Source organism: Equus caballus, chromosome 9 (genome assembly GCF_041296265.1).
Source record: "Equus caballus isolate H_3958 breed thoroughbred chromosome 9, TB-T2T, whole genome shotgun sequence".
In the NCBI taxonomy this organism is placed as follows: Eukaryota; Metazoa; Chordata; class Mammalia; order Perissodactyla; family Equidae; genus Equus; species Equus caballus.
Window position 1 is genome coordinate 14,652,081 of NC_091692.1, and position 27,744 is coordinate 14,679,824.

Consider the following 27,744-nt stretch of genomic DNA (forward strand, 5'->3'; position numbering starts at 1 on the left):
CTCACTGGTTCTCTGGTCCCATTTCCCACCTCTCTTTCCTTTGCTTGCTTCCCTCCAGCAGCAATGATCTTGCAGATGCTTGGATATCTGAAGCATATTGGGACCTTGGGACCTTCCCACCTGCTCTCCCCAGCCATCTCCGCAGCCCACCTTCCTATGCGCGTTAGCCCTCTGCCTGACATTATCTTATCAGAGAGGCCCTTCGGACACCCTGTATGAGACAGCACCTCCCCCACCTCCACCTTTGCTCTTTATCCTCATCCCGGCTTCGTTTTCCTTCGTGGCGCACATCACCTGCTGACACAGATATTTGTTTATTTCTGCCTCACCTAGCAGAAGATGAATTTCATGAGAGGAGGAGCTTTGTCTTTGCATCCTGCTTTCTTCTCTCCCTCCTATGCCTAGAACAATGCCTGGCATATAATAGTGTATTCAATGAATAATTGCCAAATAAATGAAAGAAAATAATTTATCTAACTTTCTGAGATAATTTATATATTTGAATATTCCTAACAGTGTGGTTTTTTATATAGCTGTTTTGTGTGGGGGCGGGGCAGGAGGAGATGGAGAAGTAAATTAGGACCAGTTTGTGTCACCAGAATTAAAGGTTGAATTGAAGGCCCTTAGATACTATTCTGTAAGCCAAAGTGCTTATGGGGTCAAGGCAAAACTTGGATTCAGGTATGATGGGAACTGTGGGAAAACTGAAGATCTATGACCCATCAAAAGAAAGTAGCCGAAGCAGTTTACCTGAGCCTCTGGGCTCAGGGTGGATCCATTATCTAATTATTTCAGAGAAGCTGAAAAAGAGGAATTTTATGTGAAACTTACCAACTTTAAAAGCACCATGTGAACCAAATTAATCATATCCAGAGGGTCCCATTTTGCAACTTCAACACTAAGGGTTGGGGACTAGGATAACTTTTTGGGTGGGAAAATGAGGATCACATTTGTCCTTAGGAAAGTTACTTGGGTATCATTGTGAGGAGTGGACTTGCCTGGTGAGAGCTAAGAGGCAGAGAATCTAGCAAAAAGGCCCCTGAATTAGGTGAGGCAAGAATGATGGAGCTGTGCGTGAAGGTGGTATCAGAGGAGGTAGAAGTGACAAGATTTTATGAGCAATTGAGTGAGGATAAGGGAGGCATTCCAATTTTCTAACTTAGGAGAGTAGTGGTACAGGCTTAGAGGCTGACTTAGGTCTGGGAATGATGATGGTGATTGGAAAAAGAATGTGATTTGAGTTCTCTCTAGATATCGAGACAGAGATATATCTTTTAGACCATCCAAAATATGGGTCAGGGCCTTAAGAGATAGTGATGAAGTGGGGTTTCTGAACCTTGGCATTATTGACATTTTGGGCTGGATAATTCTTTGTTGTCAGGGCTGTCTGGTCCACTGTAGAATGTTTAGCAGCATCCCTGATGTCTACCCCCTAGACGCCAATAGCACTTCCCAGTTACGACAGCCAGAAATGTCTCCAAACGTTAACAAATGACTGTAAGGCTTGCAAAAATTGCCCCCCATGAGAACCACTGGACTAAAGATATAAAATTTGGACTCATCATGCTTGTCTAGTGTTTTCCAAATTTTTATGTGACTGTGAATAACCGGGGACATTTTAAAATACAGATACTAATTCAGTAGGTCTAGAGTGGACCTGAGATACAGGATTTCTAACAAGATCTCAGATGAGATCTTGGCTGCCAGTCCAAGGACCACACTTTGAGTACAGAATTACAGATAATACTTGAAATTATGAGAATGGATGAGGATCACCGAGGAATATCATATGGAGGAGGAGTTTTAACCTCATAAAGTGGGCTTTGGGGTCAGCTCTGTGGCCAAGTGGTTAAGTTTGCACATTCCGCTTCAGCAACATGGATTTGCTGGTTGGGATCCTGGGGTGGACCTACACACTGCTCATCAAGCCATGCTGTGGTGACATCCCACATAGAAGAACTAGAAGGACTCACAAGTAGGATACACAACTATGTCCCGGGACTTTGGGGAGAAAAAAGGTGGGCTTCAAGGGGGTTATGAATTAGGCCTCCCAAATGACTATTTTCTTCCTCTTATTTAAAAAGTTATTTAGTTTTCTTTTATGTCTGAAATATTTCAGTTAGAATAGAATTGTACTCCTTTACTCTGGGTCAGCTAGGGTCCCAGCAGAAGACAGAATTCCACTCAGGTGATACAACTAAAGGGTATTTAACAAAGGAACTGTTTACACAGATGTAGGTTAAGGGAACCAACAAAGAATGGTGAGGCATCAAGAGCTGGCAACACTGGGATGTCCAAAGAGTGCTGGTGCCATGGAGAGTGACTGCAGAGGAGGAGCTGCAGTCCTGGAGGGAGGCGGCCCCTGGCAGAACCACAGCACAAAGCAGGAGGGAGCAAGGGAGAAATACCCCTACCTCTCTCTCCTCTAGGCCTCTGACCAACCTCCGGTGCTTCCTATTCGCCGAGTCCTGTTGAAGCCTGTTGGCATGGGAGCCTGGGTGATGCAGTCTGTAGAGATTAGCCTGCTGAGAAAAGAGAGAGTGCAGGAGAGCAGAAAATGGATCTGGAGGGTGGAGGGAGCAAGCAAAGAATAAGACACACTCTGGACAGGTATAAAATGTACATACTTAAGCAATGTGTATTTCTCATTATCCCCACACTGTGATATCGAGAATAGTTTCCTATATGTAGAGATTAAATAAAAGATCCTGCTGTTATGATCCTAGAAATTTGTCTTTTTTATGTTGGCTCTGGCTTTAACTGAAAAATGTCAATGAAAGGAAGACAGGGCTCAGCTCTCTTGGCTCTACTTTGGTTTGCTCAACATGTGGCAAGCGACCCCAAGCCTTCTTTGTGGCCACGTCCTGACTATGGAAGCATGAAACCAATGAAGCTGAAGAAGCAGCTTGTGTGTGTCGCCCTGCAAGCATACCAGGCAAGGGAGAGTTCTTTGATAAGATGGAGGCTCAATTTGAAGATGTTGGGTTGACTCCCAAACTAGCATTTGTCCCCACAAGAAGCTTGAAATACTGTGCAATGTAGCTAAAAGCTTAGGCAGACTCTGGAGTGGAGCAGCAGTGTGTATTTGAATCCAAGCTTCCCACTTGCTAGGCATGTGAGTTTAGGCTAGCTGTTTAGCATCATTTGGTGTCAATTTTCTCATCTGTAAAAATGAATCTGTAAAATGGGACTCATAGTAGTACTTACTCCATTGAGTTATCATGAGAATTAATTGAGATAATACAAGTAAAACACTTAGAATTGTATGTGGCATATGGAAGGTCCTCAATAATTATTAACTTTGTTGTTGTTATCATAAGGTTGATTGCCTTGTATCCAAAGAAAAGGACTAAAAATTAGTGACAACTTTAAGTGCTCCGGAAATGGTCAAAGAAGCAGAGGAAGAAAACTGAAGTGATCCCTCTGTCAAAGGATGTCATCTACTAAAGAATCACTGATAATTCTCTAATTCCCTCCAGAGTGCCACTGATAAAACTGCTGACACCTCTCAGAGCATGCAACGTCTTTGGTTTTCTTCTGCTGTGTGCATACTGATGCCATCAAAAAAGAATTCCTATTTTCTAAGTTTTTGGTGATTAAAAAATATTGCTCTTCTACGAATAAATGGAGTCTCTGCAATGCTCCAGAACATCTCAGATTTTGTCTTATTGGAGAGGAATTTCCAAATAATCATCTGACCTGAGAGTCATGAACTCGATTAGAGCTACAGAGTCAAATCACTACCTTTTCTAGAAGCTTAGCTCATAAATGGAAAAATGATATAAGGGTTTTCTCTGCTTCTTCTAAATACCTGAATACCTGACGTTCACAGATATTCCAGAGATGAAGGCAGCTCTAAAGCACTTAGCCATCAAATGGACATTTCATTTTCTCTGCGTGAAAAGGGAAGCCAAAAGTATTTGACTAGACAGAATTTCGACACAGCTTCACTTTGTGGAAAAATTTGACATCTGTGTTGGAGGTTTATTCAAGAATCTGAAGGACCTCTTACGACATGGGCTGAGGACACTGTTTTGGCTCACCAGCTTTTCTGGGAGAGGGCATTGCAGGTGGATTTTAATGTGAAATTTTTCATGCTGGGAAAGTGTGTCTGTAGGCTGGAGACAAGAGTGAGAAAGCTCTAGCCATTTCTCTGGCGTCAAAATGAGAAAGACTGCAAACCTTGTTGAAGGTGACAGTGTACACTTGGGCATACAGGAAATGGTGGGTCAAGAATTCAGGTCAAGGAGGCATAGAGGGTTCTGGTGTCTCTTGATAGAAGCCTCCTATAGTGAACACCATCATGTGTTGCCCAGATCCCCCTTCAGGAAGGAAGGACTTATTCCCCACCTGCTGGCATTGCCGCTGTGAGTGCTGCTTGAAGATGCTGCTCAGCTGTCAGCTTGCTTCGGGAATTGCCTTGACTGAAAAGCACAGCCTCGCCCAAGGGCACACCTTTCCTGGGGCAGCCTGCATCCAAGGACTAAATGACATGCGAGTATGGTGGCCTGGCTCTAGCCTCGTCTCAGGATGCCTCTGAGGGGCCTTCCCCTTGGAGCGACCTAGGCCTTCCTGGAGACTGTCTTGCAGGAAAGCTTTGTCTCTTCACCTCTTACTTTCCTCCCTATCCTTACACAGTGTGGATCCCAACACCACTGCCTAATTAACATGCTGAGTGCTAATTGTCCTAGAATCTACTTTCTAGGAGACCCAACTTGTGACACCCTCAACTAATAGAGTGAACAAAACAAAATAATTCCGTTTTTGCTTCATACCTTTAGGAGGAAGATTTTTAGCACCAGTTATTAGCTAGATGGAGATCAAAGTTGACTGAGTATCCAAAGATGACACAAACATACGGAATCATGAATCAATCCGCGATGACAGCATTGCTTTCAAGCTAAACAACAGCGTTGAGATTGACTTTTGAACGCAATTAGGTTACTTTTTATTTTGCATATACGATATGCATTTTTCCTTTTTTTTTACAATTAAAAATGGCTATTTTTTATTTGTGACACGAAGATTGTTTTCTAGTCTGCATATTGGAAGTCAACTTCCATTGCAATAAAATAAATGGCATGCCAAATTTTGTGCATAGGTGTTTATGGGCATTTTATCCTGGGGAAATGGTTCGTGCCTTTCATTGGATCCCCATAGGAGTTCATGACCCAAAACAGGCTAAGAACAATTGGTGAAGTGAAATGAGAAGCAGATCTAGGATAATATACTGAGCATATGGAAGGTGCTCAGATACTTCCTGAATATGCAGGGGCAGTTGGAGTTGCTAGTGCAGGAGGTTGAGCAGTTCGTATCAGGGAGGTGGGCTCCTGGCCCAGGGTGGCACCTGGGCTGTCATCACCACCGGCATACAGGTGCTGGAGACTCCTGAGAAGGGAGTTTCAGAATATGCTTTTATTGACATTTTAAGTCAATCTCTTTGACTTTTTGCTCATCTTTGATTCTGTTCTGCTTCTGAACCTCCAGACTACTACCTTTGCACCATCTTTCCATTTTGCTCCTTCTCTCATCCTGTAAAATTAAACTACAGCTCTTTTACTCATGACGCTGACTTTGGATTATGATTCTATTTTCTCAGCCTGACCCTGCTGCCTCACACAAGCCCCTCTCACCCTCTCTAATTCAGTCCTGGAATCCTCTACACTAGCACAGGTCCCCAAGAGGTATTTCTACTAGGCTTTGTGATCAGCAGAGTGGAGGGTAGAGAATTGGGAGAGAAGTGATTTTGAAATCAAGTGTGAGACTGCCAAGACATAGGGATAGGTAACAGTGTCAGGTGCAACAGGGATCATGACAATGACTTGAGAAGACGCCCATGAAGTTGGCCACTTTGGTCATTGGTGACTATGCCCAAAGTAGTTTAAATAGGATGTTGGAAATGGAAGCTGTTCTTCTTTTAAACTTTTCATTATGGACTATTTCAAATATAACATGATAACCCCCATGTATCCGTTACTCACATTTAATAATGATCAACTCGTGGCCTTGTTTTGTATAAGCCTCCAGCCACCTTCCTCCTGTATTGTTTTGGAACAAATTTCAGACATTCTATCATTTCATCCATAAATATTTCAGCATGAATCACTAGAAGATAAGATCATTGTAAAAATATACGCTTATCACACCATCATTGAACCTAAAATCAATGAATAATAATTTCTTTCTATCATCAATTAGCCAGTTAATGCTAATTTATATTTGCCCTTTTCCACAATTTTGCATAAATTGCTTTTTAAAAGTTCGTTTGAATCAAAAAAGGTCCATGAATCGCTATTGTTTAATATTTTTTAAATCTGTGTTTACTTCCATCTCTCTCTCTCTCTCCGTTTATGGCTATTAGTCGTTAAAGAAATTGAGTCATTTGTTCTGCAGAGTTAGCCACAGTCTGGATTTTACTTATTGCATCCCTGTGTGTATTTTAATATGTTCCTCTGTCATCTGTATTTCCTATAAATTGTAGTTGGATCTAAAGGTTTTATCAGGGGAAGTCATATTTTAAGAGTTGAGGAGTGAATGCAAGTTGAGAAGGTGGGGGGTGTAGCAAAATTTGACTAGTTTTCCAGAAAGCTTGGCTGTGATAAGAAGGCAGGAAGCAGCTTAAACATTTGAGGAAAGTTTTGTTCTTCTTCATTTTTTTTTTGGTAAAGGGTATATGGAAAGTTTGTACATGCTTATTGAATAATAAGGGGAAAGATCCAGATGAAAGAAGTATAAGATACAGGAAAGATGGACAGTTATGAAGCAAAGGCTTGTAAAATAAGGAAAGAGTTAGAAGTTAGTGAGTGGCTTAGCATGAATTCCTTTGTTCACCCATTCCAATAGTTTTGCCCGCTGTGTACCAGACATAGTGCTGGGTGCCGGGGAAATACAGATAAATTAAGAAACAAACAAACAAAACTTATCCTACCTTCAGGGGCTGTATGTGCTTATGTGTTAGAAGAGAGAGACCACCATGTGAGCCAGTAGGGGAATGAAATGTTAGTAACAATTTTGTAGGCGTCTCTACTGGGAACATGAGTGGCTCCAAGGAGGGGAGGGGTCCAGTCCTTAATTATGACTGACCCACATTCTGTGGGTTGAAGAGAGAGTTACCCAGAAAAGGGTTGGAGAGGAGAGGAGAGGTGAGAGTGGGGATAGCTTAAGGAACCAGTGTTCTAAATGGAATCTTTTGTTTAAAAAAAGAAAAAAGAACTGACCTGGAATGGACAATGATTCAGAAAAGGTAAAGTAATAATGATAGAATACCAGGTCCTGGAAGAGGGGGCCTAATTAGGGCCATTTGCCTTCCCGGAATGCCTTGTCTGATCCCATGTTGGCACCTATATACTGCTCTTATTTGTAAGAATTGGCCTGGATCCTAATTTTATTCAGGAATCTCAGAGTAGACTTTAACTTAAGACATGGAGTCCTGGAGGTGGCTGTGGGTATGTAAACTCAGATGAAGTGTATTATCCTTTCGTTTTAGAACCTTCTGAACCTTAACATCATTTAATTCTCTCTTCCTTTACTTTGCCATCTATCAGTTGATATGTTCTGTCAGTTCTGCTTCTAAAAGCAGTGACTTTTAAGCTTTTTTGACTGAAATGCACAGTTGGAAATATTTTTTCTTCACAATCGGGTGCAAACACATTTGTGTGTGTGAATATCTATATGCCTGAAAAGAAATTCATGGAGTATTACTTACCCTTATTAGGGGTGATGCCCTCTGATGGTGTATATTCTGTTTTATTTTTCAGAAATGTTAATAGCAAGCCATTCAAGTCTTTTCAAGGACCATTAATAGATTGTGACCAGTGATTTGAAAAACACTATTGCCATTTCTGTTTCCTCTCCTTGCTGAGACTTATTAATAACTCTGTGATATGGACGCCTCCAAAATCTTCTACTCCTATTCTGAAATGTTACTGCTTTTTTTCGTGTACATTTTCTTTTTTTTTGAGGAGGAGGATTAGCCCTGAGCTAACTACTGCCAATCCTCCTCTTTTTGCTGAGGAAGACTGGCCCTGAGCTAACATCTGTGCCCATCTTCCTCTGCTTTATACGTGGGAGGCCTACCACAACATGGCTTTTGCCAAGCGGTGCCATGTCCACTCCAGGGATCCAAACCCGCAAACCCCAGGCAGCCGAACTGGAACATGCGAACTTAACCGCTGCGCCACCAGGCCAGCCCCTCATGTACATTTCTTATTAGATTACCTTCTTTCTTAAACACAAGGGATTCCTGAATAGAGCTGAAGTACGTTAGTCCTTGATAATCTGGACTCTGCCGCCATCTTCAATCTGACTTCACAGCACTTCTTTCTTTCCCAGTCACTGTGCTGTAGTCAAATTGACTTACAACAATTGCTTCCCTAAATGAGCACAATTATTTTTTTAAGTGTTTCTAATGCCTTTTTTCTTTTTCTTTTTTTTTAACTTTTTACTTTTTTAATTGCAGTAACATTGGATTATAACATTATATAGCTTTCGATGTACATTGTAATATATTTCAAATTCTGTGTAGGTTACATCATGTTCACCACCCAAAAACTCATTACAGTCCATCCCCTCACATGTGAGGCTAATCACCCCTCTTGCCCCCACTTCCCCTATGGTAACCACCAATCCAATCTCTATTGCTATTTGTGTGTTTGTCGTTGTTTTTATCTTCTACTTATGAGTGAGATCATACGGTATTTGACTTTCTCCCTCTGACTAATTTCACTCAGCATAATACCCTCAAGGACCATCCATGTTGTCACAAATGGCCGGATCCAATGCTTTCTAAAGTCACGAAAATCAAGTATGCAATTTACGAAGTGAAACAATCTAAACATGTTTAAAGAGTGAATAACCTTTCATCCACCCTCTTCCTTTCCCATCCTCTTGAAGTGACCAATGCAAACAGCCTGGGGTGTATACTTTCATAACTTTCTCCATCCTTTTCCAAACTTATATATTATTTATAATGTTTCATTTTTGTTTTCAAAAATAGTGTCATAGGATACACATTACTCTGTAATTTGCTTTTTTACTTGAAAATAGATATCCCTTCAGATTTGTAGATAGGGCTCTACCTTATTTGTTGTAGAAGCAGCAGCACCCACAATTTACCCATTTATGTCTGTACTGGTAGGTGATCACATAGATTCCATTTTTGCCATTACCAAAATGATGCTGTGAACGTCCCTTATGTAGTGGTTCCTTTTCTTTTCAATTAGATACATCCTCAAAAGTGGAATTGCTGGCCACAGCATATGCAAACTCTAAAACTTGTTTTAATAAAGACTACCAGTTTACATTTCCAAGATGTTGTGGCATTTTTCACTCCCACCAGCATCATATGTGAATTTCCATTTCTTCACAACTCCCACCAGCACTGCCTGTTACCCCTTGCACACTTGTTTTGTCAGTTTCTTTGGTTCACCAGTGATGATGTATTTCTTTTCATGTGTTTATTGGCCATTTGGATTCCCTCCTCTAACAACTGCCTGCTCATATTCTTTGAACAATTTTCTCTTTGGTTGCTTGTCTTTTTCTAATCAATATATGGAGTTTCGCTTGTTTACGATTATTAACCCAATTTCTGTCAAATATTTTCCCAGCCTCTCTTCTCTGACTTCGGTTATGCCGTCTTTTGCCATACAATAGTTTAAAACCTTTATGTAGCCAATTATGTTAATCTTTTACTTTATAACTTTGGGTTTCCTGTTTTGCCTAGGAAAATCTCACCCACTCGAAGCTTGTACAAATGGTATCTTAATTTTCTTTTTTATATTTTTTAATCATTTATGCTTGAATTGTTAATCCATCTGGGATTAATTTTTGTAGAGTGTACAAGCAAAATTTTACTTTGTTTTTTTTCTAGCCAATTATGCTTGCGCTGTTTATTACATGAACTGTACTTTCGCCGCTGAATTGAAATGCCACCTTTGTCGTAAATTAATATCCATTTATACTTGAATTTATTTTTGGTCTTCTTTTTCTGTTGCACTAATTTCTGTGTGTATTCATATACCAAAAGCTCACTGTTTTAATTAGAGTAATCTTATATTAACTTTTATTATTTGGAAAATCTAGTCTTACCTCAGTCTTCAATTCAAAATTTTGAGGGATGTTCTTGGACATGTAAAATTTTCGTATAATTTTACCCCATTCATCACCTCCATTTGAGACACTTTTATTTGAATTACATTATTACATATGTTAATATTTAAAAATTTTTATAATTTTAGATTATGAAGCCCTCATACTTTGAACATGCTATATTTTATATTTATTCATGTGTTTGAGTCTATAACATTTGATGATAGTTTATTGTTTTCTTTGTAAAGCCCCTATACCTTTCTTGTTAAATTTGTTCTTTGGTATCTTGTCATCTTTGTTGCTGTTTTGGGTGAAATTTTTTATTTCAACCAGAGATTTCTCCCACTGTCCATTTTCAGCTTGTTATTGCTAGTAAACCCTGGGCTTCATTTTCTTGAATCCGAGAGAAAGCGAGGGTACCAATGGCAGAGGAAGAGCTTGCCTGTCATAGAGGTCTGGGGACGGAGATCATAAATGTGGTTCCCTGAGGGAACTCAGGTACTAGCCCACCCGTCGGCTGCATATGATTCTCAGATGGCCCAGCCCTACCAACTCTGCAGAATGCGGAGGGAACCTACACTGGGGGGCAGAATAACCCACAGCTCCTGAGATTGGGGAAAAGACCATTACGTGTACAGGCCATCCTGGGAGCAGAGACTATCTATCTCTCAGTGCTTACCAGGGGACCAGTGATGGGACAGCCCTCAAGAACATAAACATCACTGGCAGCCATTGTTCACTCATCTGTCTCTACTTGAGAGACCTTAATCTCCTGGCTCGTGTGGATGCGGAGGGAAAACAAAAACCATAGGCAAAGAAAAACTATAATTCATTTAAGTGGGCCTCGGGAAACTGAGGGAAGACCAGCAAATTGAAATCTATAACAGGTGGATTCCAATGAGGGAGAACTTTAATGAAAAAAGCAAGAATATCAGAGTTGCATTTGGAGCATAGAAAAGACTTTCTGGAACTCAAAGCCATTATTATCAATTTTTTTCTTAAATAGGTAAACTGAAAAAGAAAATGGCCACTTCTAGGTACCTGATCAGTGGTTTGAAAGATCAAGTGGGAGAAGAAGCTCATGACATAGGACAAAAATAGATGGAAGTTATAAGGTAAATTTTTAGATATTTTGCCATACCTCAGAGATGTAATTAATCAAAGGTGCTCATGTGACATAGTATTCAAATATATAAGGAAAAAAATTCTAGAAATATAAGATGTTTATTGAAACCCAATTACAATGGAAGACTTTAATAAACTTCCTTCAGAATTTGACAAGTCTAGTAAATAAAAATAATAAGCAAATAGATCATGTGAATTATAAAGTCTACAAGCATGAAATAATAGAACATATACATTTATATAAGCCTTTTTACCTTTTTCATTTTCATGGAATGCTTACAAAATGTTATCATATATTTGACACAAAGAAAACTTTAACAAAGTAAAATAATTAGGTTTTCCCTGTTGCAACATCTGATCATTAGCTAATAAAATTAGATATAAATAATTAAGAGAAGACCAAAAAACTCAAGTATTAGAAATTAAGAAATTCATTTTTAAATAACCAGTAACTCAAAGAGGAAATAAAATTGAAAGTAAAGGTTATTCAGAAAGAAATAGTAGTGAGAACAACGACAACAAACATTTATTGAATACTTACTCAATGCCAAGCATAGTTTCTGAGCCCTTTTACAGAGAGGATATCAACCTTTAGAATAATCTTAGGAGTTATATATATTATTATTCCCTTTTGACAGATGAAGAAACTGAGGCATAAAAAGGTTAAGTAACCCGCCCAAGGGAGTACAAGAAAGGACAAAAGTTGCAATTCAAAGAACCTACACTTTTGGCCACCATACTATAGAATGCTTTATAGCAAAACCTGTGTCATATGCTCTTATGCATATGCTAATAGGTTTCAGAGGGAAATTTATAGCTTTAAATGATTTTATTCTGAAAAAAGTATGAAAATAAATTATTCAGTCGTAGTAATGAGAAGCTAACAAAATAAAACATATTGGGGTGATCATAATTAATAAAGAAATAAAAAGAATAAAACTGAATAATATAGGGGGCTGGCCCTGTGGCTGAGTGATTAAGTTCTTGCACTCTGCTTCGGTGGCCCAGGGTTTCCCTGGTTCGGATCCTGGGCGTGGACATGGCACCACTCATCCAGCCACGTTGAGGCAGTGGCCCACATGCCACAACTACAAGAACCCACAACTAAAATATATACAACTATGCACTGGGGGGATTTGGGGGGAAAAAGCAGAGAAAAAAAAAAAGAAGAAGAAGACTGGCAACAGTGGTTAGCTCAGGTGCCAATCTTAAAAATAAAAACTGGGGCTGGCCTGGTGGCACAGTGGTTAAGTTCCCATGTTCCGCTTCTTGGCGGCCCGGGGTTCACTGGTTCGGATCCCTGGTGCAGACATGGTACTGTTTGCCAAAAGCCATGCTGTGGTAGACGTCCCATGTATAAAGTAGAGGAAGATGGGCATGGATGTTAGCTCAGGGCCAGTCTTCCTCAGCAAAAAGAGGAGGATTGGCAGTAGTTAGCTCTGGGCTAATCTTCCTTAAAAAAAAACTGAATAATATAAAAATAGAGAAACTTTGCTATGCCTGATTTTTTGAAAAGGGAGTTACAACAAAGATATGCCACATTAATAATGAGGAGATATAACCATGTGTATGGAAGAGAGAGACTTAAGAAAACAGTTTTTATTTTGGTAGATCTACAGCAATATATTTGAAAATTTGGAAGAAATAAGTGATCTTCTAGCAAAATGTGAACTAAAAATATTGACTCAAGAAGAAACCAAAACCCTGAAAAGACCAAAAACCATAAAGCAGATTAGAAAGATAAATAAAGCTCTGTGTTTTAAAAAACATCAGTATTTCTAAGGGCAACTGAGATGGAGTAAACCTGCTATTGCTTTTCTCTCCCACTGTTTACAAGGGAAACTGGAGAAAATACAAATAACAGCGACTAAGAACTCTGAAAAATAAATAAAAGCAGGAAAATTGGAAAGGACGGTCAAAACTTAAGAAGCAAATTATATAGGAGTGAGTCCCATTTTTTTTCTCTCTCCTGTCATGGCTTTAACTTGAGGGTGATCCCCCAGTCATGATTCTGGAGCTGCAGAGACACAGGAAGCAAGAATGGAGGAAAATTTGATCTTTCTGGCCAGAAAGCCAGAAAAAGGAACCAAGGTCAGCCAAAGAGCGTGGAGGTAAAATCTTCAGGATTTTTTTCTTTTTTTTCTCTCTTTTCATCTTTCCCTCTCCTAACGGCAGCCTTAGCTGTGGAATTGTGGGAGTGGAAGGTGGAAACCACTAAAGCTCAGAGAGACCATGTCTTTTCTGTCCAGAGGAACTGAGAAAACAGACCCTCAGAGTCTGAAAAGTGTGGGATAAAATCCCTTGTTTTGGGTCTCACTTTAATTTTTCTACTTTGACTTATGGGCAGGCCCCAGTCAAGGAGCTGCACCTGCAGTTCTGAGAAAAGCTATCATTTTAGCCATAGGATGGATGAAAGAGACCCCTGAGAGATGTACTGTGGTGGGATCCCAGAAAGGAGAACATTGGAACAAGGGACTCCCTAATTCAGTGTATAAACTGGCAAACATTCTGGGCTCACACCGAGCTCTGCATTCCTGCAACAGCCCAAAAAGAACATAGCAAAGGCTTTGCAAATTGCCCTACTATATAAACCACTGTCCAATTCCCAGACTAGCCCCAGAGTGCCTCTCACATGGCTAAGTACCAACACAGCATAGCAAAGGCTTTGAAACCTAAACTGACATTGGGACCAACAACTACAGAAGGTAAGATAGAACTTGCAGTCTAAAACTAACCAGATTCGTTGTCTTCTAAATCAAAAACTCAATATTCTCCCAGGACCCACAGTTTCCCACCATAATAATCAAAATGTCCAAGATAGAATCCAGAATGACCTGACATACAAAGTATAAGGAAAATGTGACCATTTTTCAAGGAAATAGACAATCAATAAATGCCAACTCTAAGGTGAGATATTGGAATAATTGGAGATATTAGAGAAGCTATTATAAGTGTGCTAGCTGAAGTAAAGACTGTTGAAATGAACAGAAAGATAGAAGTTCTCAAAAATGTAACAGAAACTATAAAAAACAGAAACTTTTAAAAACTGAAAGAAAAATATCTGAAATAAAAAATATACTATATTGGTTCAATAGCAGAATAGAGATGACAGAGGAAAGAATAAATGAACATGAAATATATGAATATAATCCAATCTGATAATAGGAAGAAAAGGATTGGAAAAAAATTAACGGAGCCTCAGGGATCTATGGAACAATTGGAAAAGGTCTGGTATTTATGCCATTGGAGTTCCAGAAGGAAAGGAAGAGAAATTGGTGCAGAAAAAAATTAAACAGAAAAGGCAGCAGACTAGGTGACTCTGTCCTTAAAGAAAGAATAATTCCAATAACTTTAAAATTATTTTACATCATACAAAAAGATGGTAATTTCTCCTATTCATATTATGAAACAGCTTAACATTAATAGCAAAACCTAAATTTTAAAAAGGACAAACTGACCAATTTCACTTATAAATGGAAGATTTCCAAATCTTTAAAGGAATTTGATTAGTAAATAAAATCTAGAAGTGTGTTAAAAACATAATACATTATTACTAAGTCAGCTTTATTCCAGGAATTTAAGAATGGTTTAACATAAGGAAATCTATCAACATATAAGTCATTACATCAAAAATTTAAAGGAAAAAAACCACTATGAATATATCATTAGATGCAAAAAAAAAAAAAAGCATCTGGTAAATTCAGCAGCATTCAAAGTATGCATTAAATAATGCTACAAAAAATTATGAAATATAATTAGCTAAACAGAAGGATAGATTGGGAAATGCAGAGAACTGAATATTAACCTAGAGATTTTCAAGATTTCAAATGGAACTATTGGCATTATAGTATGAGGGAATCTGGTGGACAGCACAAAAGCACTACAAGGACTGGAGACCAATAGATTAGAATCTTGTACCAAAGTGAGCTTCAAAAAGGATTTTAATGTGAATCTGTCACTCATATGTGGACCATAAGATATTTTTGGAATCAATTTTTTCCAGGTGTTAGTATTTTTTGTTTCAGGACTTTTTCATAATATTGATTTTTCTACCTTCAAAAGCCAAGCACAACAGCTGATTTGAACAACACTATAAAACAAGTGGACCTAACAGACATAGACAGAACTTTCCACCTAACAGCAGAAGACTACACATTCTTCTCAAGCACACACAGAGCATTTTCAAGGATAGACTGCATGATAGGTTACAAGTCCTAACAAATTTAACAAGGTCAAAATCATTCCAAGTGTATTTTCTGACCATAACAAAATAAAACTAGAAATCGATAACAGTAAGAAACTGCGAAAATTCACAAGTACATGGAAACTAAGCAACATACTCTTAAATGACCATTGGGTCAAAGAGGATGTCAAAGGGAATTTTAAAAGTTTCTCAAGACAAACATAAAAACCCACAATATATCAAAAGTTGTGGGATGCAGCAAAAGCAAAACTAAGAGAGAAGTTTATAATGATAAATGTCCGCATTAAAAAAGAAGTATCTCAAATAAATAACCTAACTTTACACCTCATCTGTTCGTAGATCACATGATACTATATGTAGAAAACCCTAAAAACTCCACTCAAAAACTGCTGGGACTAATAAACAACTTCAGTAAAGTTGAAGGATACAAAATCAACATTCAAAAATCAGTCATATACCTATACACAAACAGTGAACTATCCAAAAAAGGAAATTAAGAAAACAGTCCATTCACAATAGTGACAAAAGAAAAACCTACTTAGGAATAAACTTAACCAAAGAAGTGAAAGACTTGTACACTGAAAATTGATAACACTGATAAAGGATATTAAATAAGACACAGATAAATGGAAAGGTATCCCATGTTCATGGACTGGAAGAATTAATATTGTTAACATGTCCATACTACTCAAAGTGATGTACAGATTCAGTGCAACCCCTATCAGAATCCCAATGGCATTCTTTACAGAAATAGTGAAAACAATCCTAAAATTCATATTTCAGTTATAAATTCAAAGTTTCAGTTATTGAAGATGAATAATATTTGGAGATCTAATGTATAGCAATGTGACTCTAGTTAATACTGTATGGTATACTTGAAATTTACTAAGAAGGTGGATCTTAAGTGTTTTCACCACAAAAAGAAAAGAAAAGAAAAGACAATGGTAACTATGTGAGATGATGGATATCTTAGTTAGCTTGATTGTGGTGGTTCTTTGACAATGCACAGAGATGTCAAAACATCAAGTCATACACCTTAAATATAAAAAATTTTTATTTGTCAATTATAATTCAGTAAAGATGGGGAGAAAAAAGCCAAGACCAGTAAGAGAATGTGAAAATTCCACATTGACCCTCTTTGATAAGAGCTGCATAAGTAATACAGAATCTGCTTTGCCAACTCACTTTCTGGAAATCTTGCCAAGTGGTCGTGGTTATATGCAGGCTGTTTAACACATTTCATTAAAGGGGATTTCCGATGCATTTCAGGTCTCATTTAACCTGCATAATGTGGAGCTATGTTTTTTTTTATTGTTGTTAATAATTAACAGAAGAGAGAATACATATTCTGACATTTTTACTCTAAAGTAGAGATTTAACAATATAATTAAATGCAATTTGCTATGTTTTTAAATATTTATAGTATGATCAAATGCTAAAGAAAAAAATAAATGAGTAAGCCCTGTGTACTGAATGGTACATCCTGTTAGAATGAAAAGATCATCAGAGTTTCCTGGCAGGAATGTTTTTTCCCCCAATAAAAAAGGGCAAGGGAGGCAGGAGAAACCCTGTTGTTTTTCTCTCTCCTCCCTTTCCTGTTTTGTTTTTTGTTTTCGTTTGTTGGTTGGTGTTGTTTTTCTTGCTTGATTGTCTTCGTAAAGTCTTGAGATCGTCAGACATCCTGGTGTGGAAGGGTGAGAAGAGCCCAGAAGACGAATGCTCTTTGTCTTTTAGTCTACACAGGGCCTTGTGTGTAGGAACTGGCTGGCTTCCCACATCCCCTGGAACTAGCTGGATGCTGTGAAGTTGCCAGCATGATGATCGATAATCAGGACCAGTCTGCCTAAGACTTGACTTAGATAATTCAATTCATTTCCAAGCTGATTTTGACTGTCATTCTCATGCTTGTTAAAATATACTTCCTCTGGCCTGAGCTGCTGTGCCAAGAAAGACCTACTCACTTCCTCTTTCCAAACGTGTGATAGAGCTTCAGCATCATAGAATGTCATAGGAGCTCTGCATTTCTGTTTGTTTAATGTGGCATTAATTAGAAGATTGGATAGTAGTAGCATTCTCTGCCGTTCCTATTCCTAAGTAGCTGCAATTGAAGTTAGCTGGAGATGATCAGCAGAATCAGGATTCCAGAAAACTTCTTTTGCCATCTTTATGTCTATGTGTTAAACTATACATTAGCCTTGTAATCATGAACACCTTGTAAAATTCTTAACAGACAACCAAACAACCATGGTCACCCTCACTTTCTAACCTGTGCCCCCCTTCGCTTTCTTTTTCCTATCATCATAGCCAAGCTTCTTTACAAGAGTTGTATGCATTTGCAAACTCCATTTCCTGACTTGCCAGTTATTGCAGATGCTTAGAGTTTCTAGTTGTGATTACCAGTGGCCTTCGTATTCCAAATCCCGTGGACGCCTTTCAGTCCTTAACTTACTTGACCACTTTGCCGTATAACCTTGAAGATCACTGGCATCATGATGAAGTAGAAATTGTTCAGTCTTTGAAATGTGGCAGGACTAGGCTTGAATCACGAGTGTCTTAATTCCAGAGTGACCTTGAGGGAGGTACTTTACCTTTTTGGGTAGTTCAGTTTTCTTGACTGAAAGATGAGTACAATATAACAATAACTAACTCTTGGACTTGTAGACAATGTGTACTGGTTTAGCACAATTCGTCGCATGTGCCAGCTGTGCAATACTGCTTCTGCCCTTCCTGAAAGCTCATCACATGTTCTATCAGTTCTTCCACTTTTCTGGTGATTCCTTGGGTGTGTTAAGTTATGGTGCAGCCCTAGGCTTTGTAGGGGAGGAGGACATTTCCTCTCCCCAAATAGGGGTTCGTCTGGCTGGAGAATGAATTAAATTCACATGAGACAGAATAGCAAGAGATAATTACCAAAACTTTATGATGAACCATGGCCCGGGGCCTTTCTTCCCAAAGGAAGAAAGGGCACCGAAGAAGTGGGGTGTACATAGTGGTTATATACCCCAAACAGGGCGTTTCACATGTGATTGAAATGTCCCTCCCACAATAGTCACAAGATTGCCCTGTCGGCACAGTGCTTGATGGACACAGCAGGTAGTGGTCTGCTGTCTCAGAGGGCGTAGCAGGAGACAAGTGGATTGTCTGGAGCTGGGCGGTCACAGGTGAGCTCAGCAATCAGTTCCTAGCCTAAGGAAAGATGCTTAATCCTTAAGGAGATGCCAAAGTTGGGAGGGGGAGGGAAGTCAGTTACAGGAGGTTACCAGACTAGCACAATAAAATGCAGATTTTAAGTCCTTGCCTTTGGTATTGATTAAGAATTTTTAGAGAGAAGGTCATCTCCTTTCTTCTTCCTGGTACAGCGAGGGAGGCACCCCCTACAGATAGAGATTTACCCTACAAATGCAAAGGTGTCTCGACAAAGGGCAAGTTCCATTCCTCAGAGCCTCCTTCCCTGTCCCAGTTTATCAAAAGCAATCAGCCTCAAATAATCCTGATATCAAAGAGACATATCTTGGGGTGGCCAATTCCAGGTCCCCACAGCTTCCATGTTCAGTTCCTGTTCTTCTCATTACACACATTATACACTCACCCTAGATGTTCTATACTGCTCTCCTGCTTTAACCACCATCTGGTTTCTAAGAATACTCAAAAGTATATTTCCAGCTCACATATTATCCCTAAGATTCAGGCAACTGAAAATTTCCACCTGAGTATGCCATGGGCACCTCTGCATTCCAGACTGAATGGATCACGTTCTCTGAAACCTGTTCCACTTTTTTATTCTTAATCTCTTCAGACACTATGACTATCTCCACTGTGACCCAAAGGTGGAAATTTGTGAGTCGTTGGCATCGCTTCCCCTCAGCTTTACTGTCATATAAATCATTCAGTTCCAACAATTTACCTTCCCGATATTTTTCAGATCTCTCCCTTTTCTCTCAAAGTCCCTTATCTCTTTTCACTCTGGTCTAGGTCCTTATCCCTCAACTGGACCACAGCTGTAGTTTCTTCAGTAGTGTTTCTACCCCCTACTTGTCTCTTAATTCTATCCTTTGCACAGCCCACCAGGATGATCTCTCTAAAATAGATGGCAATGTTACCTCTGTTCTTAAATGTTGTCGACAGCTCTCTGCTTTTCATTGATAAAGACACCACATTATTTCTGTCTTCCATGCCTGTGCGGATGTTGTTTTGTTGTCATTCTCTGTTTACCTGTATGATTTCCATTCATTCTTCAACATTCATTTCCATCATGACCTGCAGTAAGTCATCACTGACTATCATATTCCCCTTCCTCTATGCCCCCAAATCTTCTCCTTCCCCAGCAGCCTTCAAAGAAGTCTATCACATCGTGTGTTGTGGTTCCCTGTTAGACCATGAGCTCTATGACGTCAGGGAACACATCTTATTCATCTGTATTCTCAGCACTTGGCACAATCTGGTCCGCATGAGGGGGTGTAAGATGTTTATTGACATGAATTGAACTAACTCTCATCTGCCCAATAAATTCCATGGTAAGAGCCATTTCACAAAGCCAATAGTTAGGGAGAGGATACTAAATATGTAGTCTGATTCAGAATGAAAATTTCTGTTTACAGTTTTTTTTGAATCCTTATATCAGATTGCCATGAAATAGAAGAAGGTTATGTCTCTTTCTTTTTAAAATTCCTCATTCTTGGCTTCTCATTAAGCTTCACTTATGCTGGCATGAGCAAACACTTTCTTCTTCCATATTCATTCTGTAGCTCTCTGACATTCTAACTATGTTTATATCATCCCCTTTTTCCCCTAAATTTGCCTAAGAATTGGATTGTAACCAATGGAGAAAAACAGTCTTCCCTACTGAAATCTGAACCAATGGTGTGAAATTTGGTGACTTTGGGTTAACTGTCTTCCTTGTTAGAATACAAAACTGAGTCAGCGATTGTAAACTCATGGCCCACAAAGGCTGTGTGTGCTAGACAACGTTGGGCCACATACTGTTTAAAAAATTATTTTCAATTTAACATTTAAAGATTAGAAACTTTCTTATGAAAAAATATGGATTTCTGGCTTCTCTCAAAAACTCGGAAGATCTAGTAACAGTGAATCCATATTTTTGCATGAGAACAACTGTCTTGGGTTGAACAGCAATTGACCCACTCATGATAACTCACATTGCATTCCCACCCACACCCCCATTCTTCTTTCACACATATTGATTCCTGAAGGTGTTGCACTTTGCCAGCCACATCATGGGTGTTGACCCAGGTCTTGAGACAGTGCTGATCTTAAATGCATGAAAGTTTCTCAATTTGTGAGGCTCAGAGATTCGGAAGATGGTAAAATTAAAGAAACTAAAGAAGTGTGACTGAATAATTTGACTTAATGAAGAGAATTAGTGTTACTGAAAAACAAACATCTTTCTAAGTGGTGAGAGTAACACAGTTAAGCATGTTTTTTATTGCTAAACCAAATCAAGCAGGAGTGTACTTTCAGCTAAATGGTGAAAAGTCGGGGACATGTTTTCAAAGCCTTAATGGGAATGTATCCACCTGCTCTCCATTAGTGTTAATAAGCACTCCAGCGCTCAGTGCTCTGAATGCTCCTCTTAGGTGTTTCCCTATGAATATTTATGCAATCAGAAGTGAAATGTACAGCTAAGTAGAACCCAGATAGATATTATTCAATTATAGCAGAGTTTAAGATTTTCTAAATTCCACCGCAACTATATTCACATAGAAGTATTCTTTGAAGCGGAGGAACATTGAGGAAAAATCACGGTGCCACATTTTAGAAAGGGATTAGATTGCAAGTAAAATTGGGAGTTTAAGCATCCTTCTGACACTCTGTCTTTGTTCGTAGCCTCTCCGAGCCTCAGTTTGCTCATCTGTAGGACAGGTCTATTGCCTCATCTTTCTATTCTCGGGACTACCGTGGGCCTTCGATGAGATTGCATGTGGGAATGTACTTTATAAATAAAATGAGGCATACATAAACTCCAGATTTTGCTATTTAATCAGTATCTATTGTAACAGGTAAAGTGTTTCTTCTGCTCCTTGTCTTAATTCTTTTCTCTCTCTGTACCTACATTTCTCCCAATTCCTGTTTTCCATGATGGCTAGCGTGAGGTCCCCCCATATCCTTTTAGGGTTAGAGGGTGTTCTGTCATATCGAGCTTGGGCTCATCCACTTGGTCACTCGCCTGCCTCCTGGCTCCTCCTGAATATGTTTCTAGTCATTCATTTTAATTAAATAATAATTCTTAATTTACTTCTCTGTTAGAAATTAAGTGCTAACAGTAGATCTCGGAAGCCATTAGCTTCCTTCTTCAATTACTAAAAAGTTGGAAAAATCTTTTGCATCATATTCTAATGTTTTAAATCTATGAGGGTCTGCTTGCCACAATTTGGTATAGGAGTATATACTACCTACTTAAAAATCACAGCATCAGTGAACATGCCGTTCTGAGAACTATTACTTGTCAGATCACAGCACTGCAATCTGGATGGCTTGAATGCTCCAAACTTAGAATCAAGAAGTAGTTGCATTTTTCCCTCCAGGGAGCATTGCCGTTTCCTAAGAGAAGGATTCAGTGCTGGTTTTGCTCTTCACCTTTCTAAGACACGAAAGCACTGTCTGAAGAGTAATTGGGAAAAGATGGATGCTGGTGTTTTTACAGCTTCTTTTGTTCATTTATTCATTCAGCAAACACTTATTGAGCAACTATATGGCTGTGCTAAGACTTTGAGAAGTAAAAGCAGAACATAGTTGCGGCTTTCGGGATGAGGAGAGGGGATGGAGTATCTGCTGGGACAACAGGATGATATATTCCCCAATCCAGATATTTGCGGGAACAAGGAAATCCTGGGGAGTGGCCCCAACCTGGCCCCAGTTGGTTAGAGAAGGCAACCCAGGGTAGGCCCCACTGAGGTAATCTTAAATGGGGGGAAGTCCAATGAGAACAGGCAACGGGATCTAGGGAACATTAAGTCAGCCCCACTCTGGTTTTTACAATGCTTAGAAAAGAAGAAATCTATAGGAAGAGTTTAAGCTCTTTAAATAAACCTTCCTAAAAATGTTTCAATGGGGAACAGACACACCAATTTAAAATATATGCAGGCTGATAATGTAAGCAACATGAAAACAACCAATTACCTTATCAGATAGTGTATCATCAGATGTCTAAGCTTGTCTCTTAGTGAAGTTGGGAAATTGGAGACATTCTGTTTTTTTGTTTTTGTTTTTGGTGAGGAAGATTGGCCCTAAGCTAACATCCATTGCCAATCTTCCTCGTTTTTTTTTACTTGAGGGAGACTTTCCCTGAGCTAACATCTGTGCCAATCTTCTCCCATTTTGTATGTGGGATGCCTCACAGCATGGCTTGATGAGCAGTGTGTACGTCTACACCCGGGATCTGAACCTGGGAACCTGGGGCTGCCAAAGTGGAGTGTGCGAATTTAACCACTGTGCCACCAGGGGGCCCCTGGGTGCATTCTTAAACATCTAGAGCAGAGTATGAATGTGGAAAACACTTAAAATTGTTGCTGCTATCTCTTAGATGCAGTGCACTTTAGAAAGTAATGCAAATTTAGTGACACGTTCTAGGAACATTTATTGGGGTGAAGAGGTAATTGTTTTGCTCTTTAAAATTGGAAACATATATATAGAAAATCAGAAATAATATAATTAATACCTGTACATGCCCACCCAGATTGCCAAAATGTAATATTTTTGTCTTGTATTGTTCAAACATCTTTTTCTTTTTTTCGAGAAATAAAACCATCAAGAAACACTTGAATCCCATTGCCTGTTTTCTTCGTTTTTACTCTCCTTCCTTCCTTCCCACAAGTAACTGCTATTCTGAATTTGGTGGTTATGATTCCCACTCATGTCTTTATATTTTCACTACAAATCAGTAGCTATAGGCATTTCATATTATTGCATGTTCCAAAACTTAAGTAAAAGGTAGCGTGTTATCTATTATGATCTTTAAACTTGCTTCAAGTATATATATACACTGATACATATATACACACACATATATATCACTATGTATGTACCTATTTTGATGTATGTAGCTCTGGTTCATTTGTTTTACTGCCATAGAATAGAGAATATACCACGATTTAAAGATCGATTCCCTGGTGATGGAAATTTCAGTTGTTTCTTCTTTTTTAAAAATTAAAACAATATTTAACTATTGGAAACAATGTTGTGGTGGATGTTTTGTGTATTTTTCTTTGTGCTCATGTATAGGAGTTTCTCTAGGAAATATGCCTAGAAATGAAATTGCTAGGTACAAGGGGTATCTTTATGTTTAGCAAAATTGGTATACTTTTCATACTCCTAACAGCAGTGGATAAGAATTTTTATTGCTCCGACTTTATGGACATTTAGAATTGTCAGAATTTATAATTTTGGTTGAGCTGGGAATGAAATGGTATGTCATTTTAATTTGTATTTTCTTAAATGAGGTAATGTTTTTAAAGTTGGTATTAAAAAAAAAGATACGCTTAGAAATCAGTGTAACTAAGGAGATCATATATTGATTTAACTGTCCCATGGAAGAAAAGTAATTTAGCAAAGATGCCACTTCCCCCAAAACTGTGGCATCAGAACTTTTTTAAATCACAATTTCTTATTCGTGTCGGTCTGACACGCCACATCCATTTAGTTATGTCATTCTTCCAAAATGTGGACTGACGTAAGTTTTCTACTGTTACAATACTAAGAATTAAAATTAGTCCTTTATTATAGAGTCTTCTTGAGAGGCTAGAAATTGAGCCTGTCAGTTTACTCTGTGCTATGATTTAACATGCAGATTAAAGCAGCGAACTACTGCATTTAGACCATAGGCCACCAAATCCTAGAATTCTATAACTAAGGTGACCTTGGAGATACATAGTCTGACTTTGTGAGTAATCACAGCAAATTTTTGTCTAGATTTATCTAGTTTGACCATCCATGCTATGTAGATTCTTTAGTTTATCACCAACTCTGCTTTATTTTGTGCAGCGATTTAAGAAATAAGTGTATATATCCTTTACTAATCAATGAGAAAATGCAGCTATGGCCTTTAAAATGTAAACATTGCTTATCTGTTTCCTATTAATGCAAACCTTAAAGGAGATAAACTGCAACTTTAAAGAATTAGAAAAAAAAATCTTTGTAGCATAAAATAATATTGTGTGAACTACATGGGAAGAGAATCTAAAATTAAATTTAATATACTTACAAGTTAAGGTGGATACTGTACTTCTTTTTGTATATATTTTAGCAACTTGCAATGCAAAGTAATTCAATATTCTACATAGTAATTTGTTACCACTATGTAAGTACTACTTCAATTCAGTATAATATAATTTTAATTACAAAAATAAAGCTTTTATCTACTTTCATCTGGTTTTAATTTCTTCATTTTTATTATAAGATCCTTTCATAAATATTATGTAATTCATCCGCGGTTCTCCTAAAATGTCTAGTTTTACTCTAACAAATGGAAGATCAGACGGTAGCCTTAATATATGCGTTCTGTTTCTTCTCATCTTGTATGTCATTAGTGAAAATAAGGATGGTTGTGATATATAATGAAAATGCAGATTTATAACATGATTAGCTTGATGTAAAACAAATTTTCAAGTGCCTCAGGCTTTAAAGACATTACTCTGGATCTGTGCCCATGTTGTGTATACAAAGTACTTTTTATGTTATAAGAGCCTGGAATCAACCTGTTAACTAAAATACCAGTAAATCCCCAAATGACACATGGAAGGAGACAATTACAAATGGCGTCTGCACACCCGAGTGTGTGTGATGCGGAGCATTGTGTGTGTGTGCGATAAGTGTGAGTGTGGGGAGAGTGTGTTGGAATATCTCAGCATTCCTCTAAGAGGGCTAGAAGGAGGGGATCTTCAAAGCAATTTTAGAATCAAAGCACCCACGTGTGTCTGCATAATTGGTCCTCACAGCTGTAGAACCCTGGCTTTAGAGAGAATACAACAATAAATTTAATAAAAGATATTTACCTTAGCCCTGATAAAAATGAATGCTGGGTTTTTGCTACCTTTCAAAAAGTCAAAACCTTGCCAGTCCAGTTGCCCCTAAGTCATTGTTTGCGTGTGCCTTGTCCCAGGCCTCAGCCTGACCGCTGGTGATATCCTCCTCTTACCTCTTTCTCCCACAGTTTCCCAGTGGTCTATGTACCCAGTTTCCAGGCGAGTGTAAAATAGCACGAGAAGCTAAGGACAGAAGTTTCATCTAACGTGGGCATGGTGAAGGTTTCAATGTGCTGTAGACTGGGCACAAAGCAGGGTTGGTGGTTCATGCAGAGACAGAAAGTGCAAAAGGGGTCTTTCCTTCTGTTTCTGTTCCCACTGAAATGTATCTGAAGGTACACCATGGCTCTAACTTGCCTTTTTTTCTTTTAACTTTTTTTAAATTGAGATTATGATAGTTTACAACATTGTGAAATTTCAGTTGTACATTATTATTTGTCAGTCATCTTATAGGTGCACCCCTTCACCCTCTGTGCTCACCCCCCACCCTCCATCCCCCTGGTAACCACTAATTTGTCCACGTGTTTGTTTATCTTCCACATATGAGTAGAATCCTACAGAATTTGTCTTTCTCTGTCTGGCTTATTTCACTTAACATAGTATCCTCAAGGTCCATCTTTGTTGTTGTGAATGGCATGATTTTGTCATTTTTTATGGCTGAGTAGTATTCCATTGTGTGTGTGTGTGTGTGTGTGTGTGTGTATACCACATCTTCTTTATCCAGTCATCAGTTGATGGGCACTTAGGTTGCATGTACATCTTGACTATTGTGAATAATGCTGCAATGAACATAGGGGTGCATGGGTCTCTTTGAATTGCTGATTTCAAGTTCTTTGCATGAATACCCAGTTGTGGGTTAGCTAGGTCATATGGTATTTCTATTTTTAATTTTTTGAGAAATCTCCATACTGTTTTCCATAGTGGCTGCACCAGTTTGCATTCCCACCAACAGTGTATGAGGGTTCCTTTGTCTCCACAACCTCTCCAACATTTGTTATTTTCTGTTTTGGTTATTTTAGCCATTCTAATGGGTGTAAGGTGATATCTTAGTGTAGTTTTGATTTGCATTTCCCTGATGATCTGTGATGATAAGCATCTTTTCACGTGCCTATTGCCCATCTGTATATCTTCTTTGGAGAACTGTCTGTTCAGACTCCCTGCCCATTTTTTGATCAGGTTGCTTGAGTTTTTGTTGTTGAGTTGTATGAGTTCTTTATATATTATTGAGATTAGCCCTTTGTCAGATATATGATTTGCAAATATTTTTTCCCAGATGGTGAGTTGTGTTTTCATTCCAATCCTGTTTTCCCTTGCCTTGAAGAAGCTCTTTAGTCTGATGAAGTCCCACTTGTTTGTTCTTTCTATTGTTTCCCTTGTCTGAGAAGACATAGTGTCTGAAAAGATCTTTTTAAGACCAATGTCAGAGAGTTTACTGCCTATATTTTCTTCCAGAAGTCTTACGGTTTCAGGTCTCACCTTCAAGTGTTTGATCCATTTTGAGTTTATTTTTGTGAATGGCATTAAGAGAAAGGTCTACTTTCATTGTTTTACATGTGGCTGTCCAGTTTTCCCAACACCATTTGTTGAAGAGACTTTCCTTTCTCCATTGTGTATTCTCAGCTCCTTTGTTGAAGATTAGCTGTCCGTAGATGTGTGGTTTTATTTCTGGGCTTTCAATTCTGTTCCATTGATCTGTGTGCCTGTTTTTGTACCATGCTGTTTTGGTTACTATGACTTTGTAGTATATTTTGAAGACAGGGATTGTGATGCCTCCAGCTTTGTTCTTTTTCTTCAGGATTGCTTTAGCAATTCGGGGTCTTTTGTTGCCCCATATGAATTTTAGGATTCTTTGTTCAATTTCTGTGAAGAATGTCATTGGGATTCTGATTGGGATTGCATTGAATCTGTAGTTTGCTTTAGATAGTATGGACATTTTAACTATGTTTATTCTTCCAATCCATGTGCATGGAATGTCTTTCCATCTCTTTATGTCATCATCAGTTTCTTTCAGGTGAGTGTTGTAGTTTTCATTGTATAGGTCTTTCACTTCCTTAGTTAAATTTATTCCTAGATATTTTATTCTTTTTGTTGCCACTGTGAATTGGATTGTATTCTAGAGTTCTCTTTCTGTTAGTTCGTTATTAGAGTATAGAAATGCAACTGATTCATACACTACCTTGCCTTTTTAAATTTGGTATCTAACTGAAGGTTTCCAACAGTGGGGACAACATGAGTAGAGGTGTCTTGAGGAAAAGCTTGTGTGTCTGGGTACCTACAGGCAGTTTAGGGCTA

General features: G+C 38.5%; 1 protein-coding gene across 19 annotated transcripts in view; it reads left to right on the top strand.

Annotated features, from left to right (window-relative positions):
• The window catches only part of EYA1 (EYA transcriptional coactivator and phosphatase 1), a 321,217-nt gene that overhangs the window by 116,311 nt on the left and 177,162 nt on the right, over nucleotides 1-27,744 (top strand). For 13 of the 19 annotated variants that reach the window (XM_070221423.1, XM_070221430.1, XM_070221427.1 and 10 more), the window contains one exon: nucleotides 11,093-11,201. The exons of the other annotated variants lie outside the window; for them this stretch is intronic. Coding sequence is in view for 4 of the 13 variants with exons in the window: in XM_023648469.2 (XP_023504237.1) it covers nucleotides 11,188-11,201 (14 nt within the window). In the remaining 9 variants the exon portion in view is untranslated. The remainder of the gene's footprint in view (nucleotides 1-11,092; nucleotides 11,202-27,744) is intronic. 19 annotated transcript variants of the gene reach the window in all.